The following is a 13,265-nucleotide window of genomic DNA, read 5'->3' on the forward strand; positions in this document are numbered from 1 at the left end:
GAGGAGGGTTCAGCTGCTGGTGCTTCCCAAGTCCCCTAGAACATCATGTCGCCCCCACCACAGCCCCAGTTCTCCATTCCCATCGGGCCAGGCCCAAAGCTTTGAACTGCAGTGCTGGCCATTCTGGCCAGGTGACCCTGGGTTTGAGAAGCCCTCTCTGAACCTCACTTCCCTCATCTGGAAAATGGGCACACCAATGGCACCCCTCTCCAAACACAGCCGTCAGGTTCAGTGAAATGACTCCCATGTGTAGTGAACACTACCATGTTCTAGGAGCTTCTCTATCTGCTCACCTGGTGGGATTTGGGGTTTCTAGCCAGAGTAAAGGGGGGGGTGGTGCTTAACCAAGGGCCACCTAAGGGCAAACCGGTCCAGACGTGAGTTGAGCCCGGGGTAGGTAGGGACAGCTATGCTGGGCAGAGCCAGGCTCCTGGCTGTGTGGCCTGGGCATGCTCATCAGGCTCTGAAACTCCCTCTCCTCACTGGCAAGTGGTTCACTAAGCCCTACACGGCCTGAAGGCGGCCGAGGTGCATCGCAGAGGAAGCAGGTAGAGGGGTCCAGGGACGGCGGTTAGATGCTTGGGTGCCCACACAACACACACAGGCACAGCCACTCTTAGAAATGTAATGTGGGCACCAGCACGTGCCCTGGGGATTCTAGAAATTCTACACAACGAAAAGCCCCAAAACAGCCCCTGAGCTGTGAGCGGCCAGGGCCAGCTGAGGCATTATGGCCAGGCCCTCCCCGGGCTGAGTTAGGCCCCCAGTCCCTGCCAGGGTGAACGGCCCACTGTGCCGCCTGCGGCCCGGCTCGTGCCCCAGGCGGGAATCCTGCGTATAAAACCAGCTCCTGCAGGCCCCGGCTCCCACGCAGACCCTGCAGCCAGGTTCAGGGCGTGCCCTCTGCCAGGCGGGCTAGGCCCTCCCGCAGCTCGCTCAGCTCAAACAGCCTGACGTCCAGCAGCTGTGCGGCCCGGCCCACCTCAGCCCGTGCCCGTTCCCGCTCGGCCCGCGCCTCCTCCAAGCTGCGCTCCGTTGCCCGCAGCTGGTGCTCCAGCTCGGCGTTGCGGGTCTCCAGGTCCTGCAGGGAGAGGATAGGCAGCATTTGAGGCCCCAACAAGCCTTAAGGGTCACCAGCCCTGCCTGGGGCATCCAGCATCTGAGTGTCATCCCATCAGACCCCACTCTGGGCCATGCCATGCCTTAGTCTCTTATCCTCCCTGCAGCTTCTGCCCAAGACACTCCATGGGCCCTTGGCCAATCTGAATGTCATGGAACTGATCACATCCCTCTTCTGCTCAAAACCCTCCTGTGACCCCATTAGGCTGGGAACAAACTCCACTCCCCTCCTTCCTCTCCTTATTCATTCCAACTCAGCCTCGCTGGCTTCCTTGTGGGTCCTTGACTATGTTGAGCGTCTCCCCACCTCAGGGTCTTTGCACATGCCGTGCACTCTGCCCAGGAGGCAAGAGGGAGCATTTCCCCAACTTCTCTCTTCTGGGTCACTAGAGCCTTTGACATCTTCACCTGCGGGACTCAGAACGTGTCCCGTGAACATTTCTCAGATAAAGTCTTCAATGAAAGCCAGGCCAGGGGCGCCTGGGTGGCTCAGTTAGTTAAGCATCCAACTTCGGCTCAGGTCATGATCTCAGGGTTTGTGAATTCCAGCCCCACATCAGGCTCCCTGCTGTCAGCCAGCAGCCTGCTTCGAATACTGTCTCCCTCTCTCTCCCCTCCCCCAAACTCTCTCATGCACTCTTTCTCTCAAAAATAAATGAACATTAAAAAAAAAAAAAAAAAGCCAGGCTAGTCAGACTTGGGCTCAAATGCAGTCTCCTGATCTCAGGCTGGGGATGTGTGAGGACTTGATGGGGTCAAGCATGGGAATTCAGCAGGGACTCGAAAACGGCTTGTCGAATGAAAGAATGTGAAAAACTGTGCCGATGATCATCCTTTCCAAAACACTGGCTGCAACTGAGGCTTTCCATGCACCTGGTCGTCCCAGTCCTTCACAACCTTAGGTAACTGTCTTCCTGATCCCACCTACGGGTGAACAAACAGGCTCGGGAGGCACATAGCTGCCCAGGACCCATCGGGAAGGAAAGATCCCAGGTCTGTCCCACCCCCAGGGGCTGGCTGGCTCTCGGCAGGCACACCCCCCCCCCCCCCCGCAACGACACACACCTGCACCTTCTGCTGCGTCTCCTCGCGCTCGGTGGCGTCCAGGGCGTCGCGGGGCCCACTGGTCTGACTCTTCAGTGTCTGGATCTCCTAGAGAAGGGTTCCCAGGGTCTCTTCTGGGGTTCCTGGCTCCCTCGTGAGGGGTCAGGGAAGGTGAAGCCCAGGGACACGCACTCAGCCCTCACCTGGTCCTTGGTTTCCACTAGTGCCTCCAGCTGCTCCAGTGACTGGCCTGGCCCTTCCTTCTCACTGACTGAGGGTGGCTCCGCGGCTGCCTGGGCCTCCAGCTCTGCTACCTGTGTGGACAGGCATGTCAGCCCCTGAGACCCCCAGCCTGCGCTCTCCTGACCCCCGGGGAATCTGCCCCTTGCTCAGGCACACCTGTGACGAGGTACTCATCCCCTCTGATTTGAAGCAGGCAGGACTTCAGGGTTTGACAAAGAGTGACATGATCTCAAACCCGTACTACAGAACAAGAAACTGAGGCTCAGGGGAACAGCCTTGAGATCACACATCCAGGCAGTGAACCCAGGACGGAGGCAGGGGCTCCACAGTTGCCGGGGGGGGGGGGGGGGGGGGGGACTGAGCGTCTCTGGGAGGGAGGGGTCCCCTCACCCGCTGCCGCAGCCTTTCGGCCTCTGCACGCTGGGCCTCCAGCTGCTGCCTCCACTGGGCGGCGGCGGCGTTGGCTTCTCGCAGGGCGCCCGCCAACTTGTTGTTGCTGTCCTGCAGCGCGAAGAACTCGGCCTCCCACTGCACCTCGCCCACGGAGCTGCAGGGACGCGAGGGTTGGCTGGGGCGAGGCTGGGCAGCACTGCGTTTGGGGGCAGGGCAGGACGGTGCCGGAGGCGGGGCGGTGCTGGGGGGCGGGGCCGTGGGTGGGGACTTCGCGGGGTAGCGTGATCTCGTCGGGGGCGAGGTGAAAGTAGGTGCCTGGCGTCGGCTCAGGGAGACAGACGGAATGGGGAGCGGGGTCAGCCCGCCGGGGTGTGCGCAGAACGGGGTGAGGGTGGGGAGGCACCCGGGGGGTTAGAATTTGGCCGGGGAGGCGTAAAAGAGGCAGGGTTAGCCCCGAGGAGCCGGCGAGGTAGGGGCAGGGTCCGCCCCGAGAGGGCGTGGTCAAAGCGGGAGCGCGTTCCAGGGGAGAGGTCGGCTCCAGAAGGGGCAGGATCCGAGTCAGGCGCCTCTCCTTCCCCCGGCCTTGGGTACACAGATCCCGCCGCCCTTCGACTTCAGAGAAGTCCCTCTCCGTGCCAGCAGTCCTGCCACGCCCTATGCCCGGCCCTACCCCCTCACCCCTCGGACAGCATCTTCTTGAGCCGCTCGCGCTCTGCGGGGCCGGGGACGTCCGCGCTCTGGCTACGGAACAGTTTCTCGTCGCCGGGGCCGTTGGCGCTGACGAGAGGACTTGGGGGCACCTAAAGGCGTGGGCAGAAGCGGGGTCACACTGTGGGGGGGGGGGTGGTGGCTTCAGTCAAGGACCAGTCAGGTCATGGCTGGGGTCAGGGTTGATGTTACTGGGGTTGTGACTGAGGACAGGGGTCCTTTCCAGCACTGGGATGGGAGCGCGCCCCTCCTCTCCTCTTCCACCCTCTCTGGCTCCCCATGGTCCCTGGACCAGAGTTCTGAGCACTGTACCCCCACCTTGCCTGCCTGGGCTCTCACCAAGCTCCCAGGAGCGCACTTGATGCCTGCTGGTCTAAATAAACCCACTGAGATATTCAAAATCTGCAAGGGGGTGGGGGCAATGTGAAATCTCTATGCTATTCCTTCACAGCAATGCCCTTCCCTGGGGCCAAATTTCAACATGCTTTTAAGATTCTGACAGGAAGCCTTCTACTAGGCTGAATTCATTATAAATCCCCCTCCCAGCCTGGACCATGAGCCCTGAGGGCAGGGACCAGCCTACTTTTTCAACTCCCAAACCCTCTTTCCCACACAGTAGGTGGTCAGTAGATCATGCTGAATAAATTAATAGGGGAAAGTGCCCCAGGGACAATTTTTTTTACTCTACCCCTCTACTTAGCCATTTCAACCTTCAGGTTTTTACTCTGCCATCTAAGCTGATTTCTTTCTCTTCCTTCCTTCCTTCCTTCCTTCCTTCCTTCCTTAACGTTTATTTTTGATAGAGAGTGCGAGTGGGGGAGGAGCAGAGAGAGAGGGGGACAGAGGATCCAAAGCAGGCTCTGTGCGACAGCAGCAAGCCTGACGAGGCGTTTGAACTTGCGAACCCTGAGATCATGACCTGAGCTGCAGTCAGACACTCAGCCGACTGAGCCACCCAGGTGCCCCAAGCTGGTTTCTAGGCCTCCCCTGATCTAAGGCTAGGCCAGCTGCCCAGAATGTGCTCCTGACACTTTTCCTCCAAGGCTTCTGCTACAGGTCTAGCTTTACACAATCTGTGAGCATATGGTCTTGGGCACGCGCACAGCACCTGGACCCTCAATAGCAGTTGAGTGACTGGCAGGCATGGGACAAGGAGTGCTGACCTGGTGGGAAGTGAGTCCCAGGGCTGGACTGGTGAGCTCCCCGCCATCCTGAGATTTCTCCCTTGCCAGCCTCGCTGCTTCCTTCACTTCCTGGAACTTCTCAGCAAACTGGGGTGGGGTTGGGGGAGCGGGGGAAAGGCAGAACAAACAAAGAAAACTCAGCCCCCTCTCCCAGAGCCCCATTAGGTCACCCTCACCCCCCACCCCCAGCACCAGCCGTGTCACTATGGAGGCGACTTCAGGCGCATCTCATGAACTAGTTCATCTCATGAACTAGAAGAGTGGTAAGAAGGCTTAGAAAATGTCCCCAGTGATCAGATTGAGTATCATGGCGGAGGGTGGGATGTTCACGGAAGTGTATTACATTGAGGCACCTTGAAAAAGGGATCGATCCCCTTTTCCTCTCTGTCAGGCTTATTTCAGCAAGGAGAGCCTCAGGTGAGTGCTGTCTGGAATGCCTGGGACACTTGTGAATATCTTTTTATGACAAAGAGAAAGCAGCTCTTGGGCTCAGAGCCTCTTAGAGGCACCTGTAGCCAGTGGGCAAGTAAATCACCCTTTTCTCATTTTCACTGTACTTATGTTTACATTTACCACTTATACCAGTTTTCCAGTTGGGGTAGGACACACTCACTGTTTTTCATCTTAAAATAAATTTCCTTAGTGTGAAAATACATTCTTTAAAGAAAACATGTACATACACACAGTCACTTGATTGGGGCAAAGGGGCCAGTGCAATTCATTGCGGTGGGGGGTGGGGGGAGGGAAGGGGGATGATCTTTTCAAAAAACAGTCTAACAGCAACTGAATACTCAGTGGGAAAAAATACTCCTACCTTATACCACCCACAGAAATTAATTCAAGACCTAAATTTGAAAGGAAAATTAAAGCTTCTAGAAGAGAAGAAAATCCTCACGATCTCATTAGGAATCAGAAAGCACTAAACCATCCAGGGAAACAATGGATGAGACAATACTGAAGCCTAGAGACAGCAGAGGGTGGAGGGAGGCAATGATGAAGGTAGGGCTAGGGTGTGTGAGGGAACTCTTAGCCCATCCCAGGCACCCAGAGAAGGGTAGGGTGTGTCCAAAATTGGAACAAGTGGCCAGCAGAGCTGAGACACGAGCCAGGGAACCAGGAAGGGACTTCCGGCTTTTTCTGATACCCATTCTACAGCTGGGAAGACTGGAAACCCAGTACCTGCCCAGGGGCCCCAGGATACCCACAAGACATAGGCCCAGCTCCATCCCTCCCACCGTGTCATCCTACCAGCCCACCTGGGTCAGATGCTGCTCAGAAGCAAAGCCGAGGCCATAGACAGTGTTGGCACGACTGTCTGCCCACTGTCCAAACTTCTGGGAGGTTTTGGTAAAGGTCATGTTGGGGGTGACAGTGCTGTTGATGATGGCCTGGGGAGAGGTGGGGAGCAAAGTTTAAGGTTGATGAGACTGACGATAATAATGAATACGAAACCCCCAGTGGATCACTTTGTCTTAGCTCCTCAGAGATCCTTGGTCTGAGCCATTTCGGGAGGGAGACTGATCCAGGGCTCCTCCCCGACCCCAGCCCCCAGGCACCCGGCAAGGCAACGACCAGACCCAGGCCTGTTGCTGAGACCCCTTGGGCCTGCCACCCCACCCAGGCCCTGCCAGGACCTTGGCACCCCCAATGCTGATGATTCGGTAGACATTGCGGGTGGCATCATAGAAGTAGGAGACAGTGAGCGCGTGCTTGCCCGCTGGGATCCAGTTCCGCTTGGTGGCCGGGTCAATCTGGAACACGTGCGCCCTTGTGCTGAAGATGGGCTGCTCCCTGCATGGGGAGAGTGTTCTCAGCAGGGCTGGGCATCCCCGGGGGGGACTCAGAGCCAAGCTCCGGAGGCAGGGACTCACCTGGCTGTGGACATTGGTCAGGCTGGGCTGGGTGGGCTCCAAGAGGCAGCCAAAAGGATGGCAGGAGGTGTGGTTTCAGCCTCTGTGGGGGACAGGGGGCTTGTGTCTCCCCAGGACAGGCTTAGGGAAACCAAGCGGGTCCAACCTCAGGAAGCACCACCAAGTACATACACCATTCATAGAACCTCAGTCAAAAAGGTGAGAGAATCGGCAGATCACCCAGAGCAAAACGGCCCTGGAGGAAGCTCTCACAACACCTTGAGCAGGAGATGGCTCTCTAAGAGGAGCCAGGTGGCCCCTGATAGCCCAGTGTAAACTTCTCAGCATGCTAGGTACTGAAGTCCCAGGGAAACCCCCTCAATCTTGGGGCTGGGTAGAGAAGGGCCAAGGCCAACTCCCGCTTGGGATTTTCTGCCACATTCACTCATCACTCCCCAAACCAGGATCTCTATCAAAATGTAGGGCATCACCAGGTGCCTACTGGGAGACCAGTCCCCCCACCGAACCCACAGAGAGACACCTCGGCTTCCACTCTAGGGCAGAGGCACATCTTGGAGTCAAAGTCCAAACCCCCAGGTAGCTCCCAGCCTAGTTAAAAAGATAAGATGTAGCCAAACAAGTTTACTCTGGTGCCAGATGGCCCATGACCACTCAACCCCAATACCATCCATGCAGGGCTGGGTGGGACCAAGGATTGGGAGAGGGGGCTCCCCAGCCTCTCTTGGTTCCTCTAGCCACAACCCCACAGAAACCAGGAAGAGTTGCCCTGGAGAATTCCCCACCCTCACCTCTGTGCCCCCAAAACCTGTACCAGGGGGATCCGTGGAGGATCCAGGAGGGACCTGGGGGAAGGAGGTGGCAAAGTGGGGGAAGGGAGGCCCCAGGGGAGCGGCCTCCTTGGTCAGAGGAGGGATGCCCCCCCACCCTGTCCTGGGCAGCTGCTGCCCCGGTCACAGGGTCTGAAACCGGAGCCCCTGGGTGGGGGAGGGGCGGCAGCTCTGGCCCGGGCTGGGAGCGGGTCCTGGGTCGAAGCAGGGTTCCAGGGTGCAGGGGTCCCAGGAACACAGGCCCTTCCGGTCCTGACAGTCCTGCCGAGACTTGCAGCTTTGGGGAAAGTTACTCACCAACTAGTCATGTGCCTCAGACGCCTCCGGCCGCGGGGCTCCCGAAGGAGGCCCCGACCCCGCCCGGTGCCCAGGATCCCCAATCGCGTGTGGGGGCGAAGCCCCACCCCATGCGTCCCAGTCCGGGGGGCCTGATATTCAGTAAGGAAGCAGTTCCCATCCGCGTCAGAAGCGGGGCGCCCAATGCGCGCCCCAACTTCGGGAAGTGCCACCCTCGACCAGGGAACTTCCGAGACGGGCGCAACGCCCCCCAACTCCGGGTCCAGAACTTCGGGGACACATTCTCCGCCTCCTCCAACGCCAGCCCCAGAACTTCGGGGATCCCTCGCGCCACCTCCGACTGCTAAATTTCGGGGATTCCCTGCCACCTCTCCAGCCTCGGGTCCGGAATTTCGGGATCCCCTCGTGCCGCCTCCCTCTCCCAGGCCCGGAACGTCGGGGACACCGCAGTCTCCTCCAACGCCGGGTCCGGAACTTTGGGAACCCCTCGCACTGTGCCCTCTTCGACCCCGACTCCGGAACTTCGGGGCCCCTGCGCCCTCTCAAGCCCTGGAACTTCGGGGCTCCCCGAGCCGCACCCAGCCTCCGTGTCCGGAACTTCGGGGACCCCCGCGCCCTCCCCCGGCCCTAGAACCTCGCGGGCCCCCGCGTCCCCGACGCAGGCTCGGACAGCCGGGCTCACCCTGCGGGCTCGGCGCCCCGCGAGTGTCCGGGCGCGAGTCGGGTGCTGCCCCGCGGCGCCGACTCCCCGCAGCCGGGCGCCCCGTTCGCTTGCTGGCTCCGGGGCCCGCGCCCTCCGCGCCGCCCTCCGCGCCGCCCTCCGCGCCGCCCTCCGCACCGCCCGCGCCTTTGTCTGCGCCTCCGCCGCCGCCCGCGCCGCCTCCGGTCCCATCGCGGCCGGTCCCGACGCGGCCGCCGCCCGCCCCGCCTCCCCGGGCCTCCGAGGCTGCCCCGCAGCGCCCCCTGCCGGCCCTCCGCGGCGGGGGGGGGGGGGGAGAGGGAGGGGCGGAAGCTGGGAGGAAGGCGGGAGAGGAGCGGCGGGGAAGGGGTTAAGGACGGGGAAGAGGGACAGGGGGTGGGGATGGGGACAGAGACCCAGACCCAGAGATAGAAAGACGGGGGAGAGACACAGGAGACAGAAGGAGCGTGTGGCTTCACCGTCCCGTCAGGGGTGGCCTTGACCCTCCAGGTCACTGCTGCCCACGTTTCTCACTGCCTGAGGTCATGACCTTCTGCTTTTGATGGGATTCCCTCTCCACTTGACAGGGATCCAGGGGCAGGGGCCTCTCTACCGCACAGAGGTGGGTGCCTGCACACAGTAGGTGCTCAGTAGGTGTTACCAGGAAATGAAAGAGAAACAGGCTGGAAGAGGCTGAGAGAGAGAGACAAACAGCAGGCACTTAATGAGGCTTGATCAGGGGTGCACCGTTCAGAATCCTTCCTGCTTGACTTCCCACCCAGCTCTGATCCCCAGTTGGGGACGGGCTTCTGTCCACCTGGTCTCCCTCAAGAGGATGGTTTAACAGTGCCAGCCATGGTTAGATTATCAGCACTGCTATGCTATAGGGTCCCAGAACCTAGGGCAGAGGGAACATTGGGGCCTGGTTGCCACCGAATGAGTGAATCCCCTGGAGGTCCTCGGGCCTGGGTCAGAAGGAGCCCTTCATGCACTTGCCAGGAGAGGGTCCTTCTGGAGCTGAGCCAGGCTCAGCCTCCCCAGGCCCAAGTCCACCTGTGGGGCCCGCTGGTCAGTCCTGTGGCTGCCCTTTCTCTGGACTCCTCCAAAGTCACACAGTGCCATGGGGTTCATGGACAGAGGCACGCCAGCTCCTCAGAACCAAGGCCCACAGTTCCCTAAAGTTCTGAACCTCATGTTTTGTTTTGTCTTGTTATGTTTTCGGTGCAAAAAAAGGTGATTTTATTAAAGCAAGGGGACCGGGATCCATGGGCAGAGAGCTGCCTGAACCTCATGTTTGAGCTTGCCGACCACCTCACAGGTTTTGTTTTTCACCTTCTTCGTCCCGTCTCCTTTCTCTGTTCCTTTATTTCTGTTTTCCCTGACAAGAATCCTACATCTAGGCTGGTAGCTATCTTCAAATTACTTTTAGGTGAATTCCTGGTCATGTCGTTTCCGGAGACTTATTCCCAGGCCAAGATCAGGGTTTATTTCGCTTCAGGTCTTTGCCCAACCGGATCCTTCCACCTTTCTGGAGGCATATACTCCGCCTTGTCCTTCCAGGCTCAGCACCACTGCCCCCTCTCCGCCTGGAAACTTCTCTGTCTTGGGCTTGGAGGGGGATCTCGCCGTGTTCTGTGCTATGCCCCCATCACTTTCTGTGCGATCCCTGACCTGTACTATCTGTTTATTATTTGGGTGGTGACCAGATCTGGGCATTTTGGGGAGGGCTGGCCCATCCTGGAGCCTCAGCCTCAGCCAGTATGAGAGGAACTGCTCACCAATGCTAGGGAAACGGAGCCTGCGGCCTCAGTTTCCCCAGCTGCTTCTAACTTCACAAGGCATCTGCACAAGCAAAGGACTTGGCTTTGCTTTCAGGCCTGAAGCCACAAAACGCTTTGAACATTGTGGGGAACAAAGAAAATACCGTCTGTTCTGTGCAAAGAGTGACTTTTCCTTATTACCAAAAAAAAATTAAGTAACTGGGAAAGGTGCCGACACGGCCAAGGCTTCTGGAAGCCACTCAGGGTGTGCCGAGTGCTGGCCGGCTGCAGGGCCATGGCCATGTGGCCGCTCTGTGGGGGCGGCCAGGAGAGGGGCCCAGGTAGACTTTACCCCTTGTGTGGGCAGAAGGCAACGACATGAGAGAGAGTGGGAGTTGAATCACTTCCCAGGCCCCCCTCAGGCTTCCGGGAGGGGTTGGGCTGGGGCTCACCTTGAGCAGCCCTGACCTGAAGATGGCAGTTCCTCATTCTCCCCTGGGTATAGACTGCCCCGAGCATGGCTGCCCCAAGCTGCCACCTCCACCCCAGTCTGAGACCTCTTCTGCCTGGGGATGTCCTTACAGTGTGGGCAGAGGCCACCACCCCAGGGTGACTGATTATGAGCGACAGCTTTCCCTTGGTGCTGAGGGAGGATATCAGAAAATGAACTTCCTGTCACAGAGGGGACCAAGCAGAGAGTAGAACAAGTTTATTTGGCTCTAGAGAAGCTGCATTTGCAGAGTGGCTCTTCCGGGTTAGTCTCTGGCCTCTGCCTAGTTAAATCGGACCCACCTTTGGACTGAAGCTAAATTGTCTCTCTTCCCTGGAGGGTTCCTGTCCCACCAGATCAGGGGAAGTCTGTCACTCTTCCCCAAAGCCACATGCCCAATCTCATGGTATGGAGGACAGTGGCCACTTCGATCCGTTTATGACATGATTTGGTTCCTAGCCACCTCTTCTGTGGTTCTATCCCGACACCTAGAGCAGGACTGACCTGCAGCAGGAACTCTTTAAATGCTTCAAGGAGGAGAGGCTCCCCAAACCCCAGTATTGATCCTTGATGGTCTCCAGAGTCACGTGACCAGGGAGTGCATCTCAGCCCTGCCTCTTACCAGCAGTGTGGCCTTAAAGAAGACATTTTCCCTCTCTGTGCCTTAGTTACTCCATCTATAAAATGGGCATAAAAATGGTACTCACTTCTGAAGTTTCCTGTAAGGACCCAACAAGTCTTTGTGTGCAAAGGGCATGACCCCAGGAGCTTAACAAATGCTGGTTGTTATAAACATTATATTTATTCTTGGCCGTCTGGGCATGTGGTTTTTGATCCTGAGCCAAATTCTTAAGATTTTCTTTCAGGGGTTGAAGAATCCCAACTAGGCATGAGCTTTCAAGGACAGAAGGAGGTCCAATGGCATGATGATTTCTAAATCTTTATCTCTGGGACCCTTATATGCTCCCCCAGCCACACTCCTCCTCTGTCTCCCCATTCCCCCAGCCGTGGCCAGTTGGGCCAGCCACCAGAACTTATCCTCCTGAAAAGCTCCTATTCGTCCCTCAAAGTCCCACCTCCAATGCCCTCTTCTCTGAGAAGCCCTTCCGTGTCTCCCTCTAGACCTTCCCCAACACACTCCCTCCTTCTGACCTAACCCTGATCCCTATGGGCTAGGGGTGTCTGTGTCCAGCTCTGACTCCCCCAGCCTGAAGGTACCTCAAGGGCGGGGCTGAAGCTTCTCTTGGGCTTGGCATCTCCCAGCATGGGGGTCATGGCGTAGGAGAGTTTGGTGACTCAGTGTTGGTGATTTTTCATCACTTGAAAGTGATCCCACCTTAAATTCAGATCCAACTCAACTTATGCACAAGGACAAAGTAAATCCATTAAACAAGCTGCCTCCAGGAAGGCATGAAAGGGCTAAGGGGAGGGGGTCTGACACTGGGTTATGGACTTGAGCTCCCAGGACCTGGGAGGGTTGGGGGTGGGGGTAGGCAACACTTGAGCCCCCTCCAAACTCCAAACCTGGAGCTGCGGTTTGGTTCCCACAGACCTAATTACCCTCATTTGCCACATGCACTAATTACCTCCGCGGTGCCAGGTGGCTGGGCGGGGCTGCCCCACTTCTGGGAGGTAGGTCGGGGCCCGATTATTTTTGGCTGTGTCGTCCTTGAAGACTCTGCCATCCTTCTGTGTGAAGGGCAGAAAGTGGGGCGGAAAAATTGCGGCCACATCAGTAGGGACACTCGGAGACTTAGGGGTCAGGTCGGCCCAGGAGCTCCCTGAGCAGCGGGGTTTGGGTCCGAGGCCTCAGGGTCTTTGGTACCTAGCTGGAGGCAGCAAGACCTAGAGGGGCTGAGAATCATCCAGATCCATGGTGCACTGGTTTGGAGGCCTGTCTTAAATGTCCCACTGGTGGGACAGGGCTTGAGTAGGTAGTCAGATAGATGGGCCTGAGTGCAAATTCTGACTTCCACCAATTTGATGCATGTTACTGAGCATGTGAGCTCCTCTCTTTGCACCTTTCCTGACGGATCAGATGGGGATAATAATTCACAAAGAGTACTCTGGGCAGAGGGCACAGCATATGCAAAGGCCCTGAGGTGGGGATGGGCTGAGTATGCTGGAGGAACAGTGAGGGTCCAGAGAGGAGTGAATAGGAAGAGAGTAGGGGTCACTGAAGGCTAAGGTCTCTGGTAGCCAGAGAGGAGTGAATAGGAAGAGAGTACGGGTCACTGAAGGCTAAGGTCTCTGGTAGCCAGAGAGGAGTGAATAGGAAGAGAGTAGGGGTCACTGAAGGCTAAGGAGGTCACAGGAGCCAGGTAAGATCTCATAAGCGGTGATGTGGTGTGTGGGTTTCACGCCAAGGGTACCGGGGAGCCATGAGAGAGTTTGGAGACAGAGAGGAAGGGACGTGATCAGATTTACATTGCAGTCTCCAGGCCAGGTTTCAGCTCTTGAGAGAGAATCCGGTATCTGTACATGTACAGAATGGGGACAGACCCTCCCTTTCTTTGAGCCTCAGTTTTCTTATCTGAGACAGAGTCCTGAGGCTCAGACAGCCCCAGGACACACTGGACCGTTAGTCAGGGAAGTTCCCTTCCCCCGAGCTCCCAAATTCCTACATGCCCTCCTCTCTGCCTGCCCTCTC

The 13,265-nt window shown here is 57.8% G+C and overlaps 1 protein-coding gene across 2 annotated transcripts; it reads right to left on the minus strand.

The window, feature by feature from the left end:
* Window positions 1–611: 611 nt before the first annotated feature.
* HOMER3 (homer scaffold protein 3) lies at window positions 612–8,588 on the minus strand. Of its 2 annotated transcripts, none has more exons than XM_060630713.3 (10): window positions 8,369–8,588; window positions 6,563–6,644; window positions 6,326–6,482; window positions 5,948–6,079; window positions 4,671–4,778; window positions 3,478–3,599; window positions 2,797–2,953; window positions 2,367–2,477; window positions 2,185–2,271; window positions 612–1,081 (listed from the first exon to the last, which is right to left on the minus strand). In XM_060630713.3, the coding sequence occupies exons 2-10, from the start codon at window positions 6,574–6,576 to the stop codon at window positions 890–892; spliced, it is 1,080 nt and encodes a 359-aa protein (XP_060486696.3). In that variant the 5' UTR covers window positions 6,577–6,644; window positions 8,369–8,588; the 3' UTR covers window positions 612–889. The 2 variants fall into 2 exon arrangements, with proteins under 2 accessions (XP_060486696.3, XP_060486697.3); XM_060630714.3 differs by lacking the exon at window positions 8,369–8,588 and adding an exon at window positions 7,687–8,333.
* Window positions 8,589–13,265: the final 4,677 nt, after the last annotated feature.

The sequence above is a fragment of the Panthera onca genome, chromosome A2 (genome assembly GCF_046562875.1).
Source record: "Panthera onca isolate mPanOnc1 chromosome A2, mPanOnc1 haplotype 2, whole genome shotgun sequence".
NCBI lineage: Eukaryota > Metazoa > Chordata > Mammalia > Carnivora > Felidae > Panthera > Panthera onca.

Coding starts and splice junctions, on each gene's coding strand:
- HOMER3 (XM_060630713.3), bottom strand. Junction 2,954..3,477: donor AAGAAGATGCTGTCCGAGGG/GTGAGGGGGTAG, acceptor GCGTCCCTGCAG/CTCCGTGGGCGAGGTGCAGT. Junction 2,272..2,366: donor TAGTGGAAACCAAGGACCAG/GTGAGGGCTGAG, acceptor ACCCTTCTCTAG/GAGATCCAGACACTGAAGAG.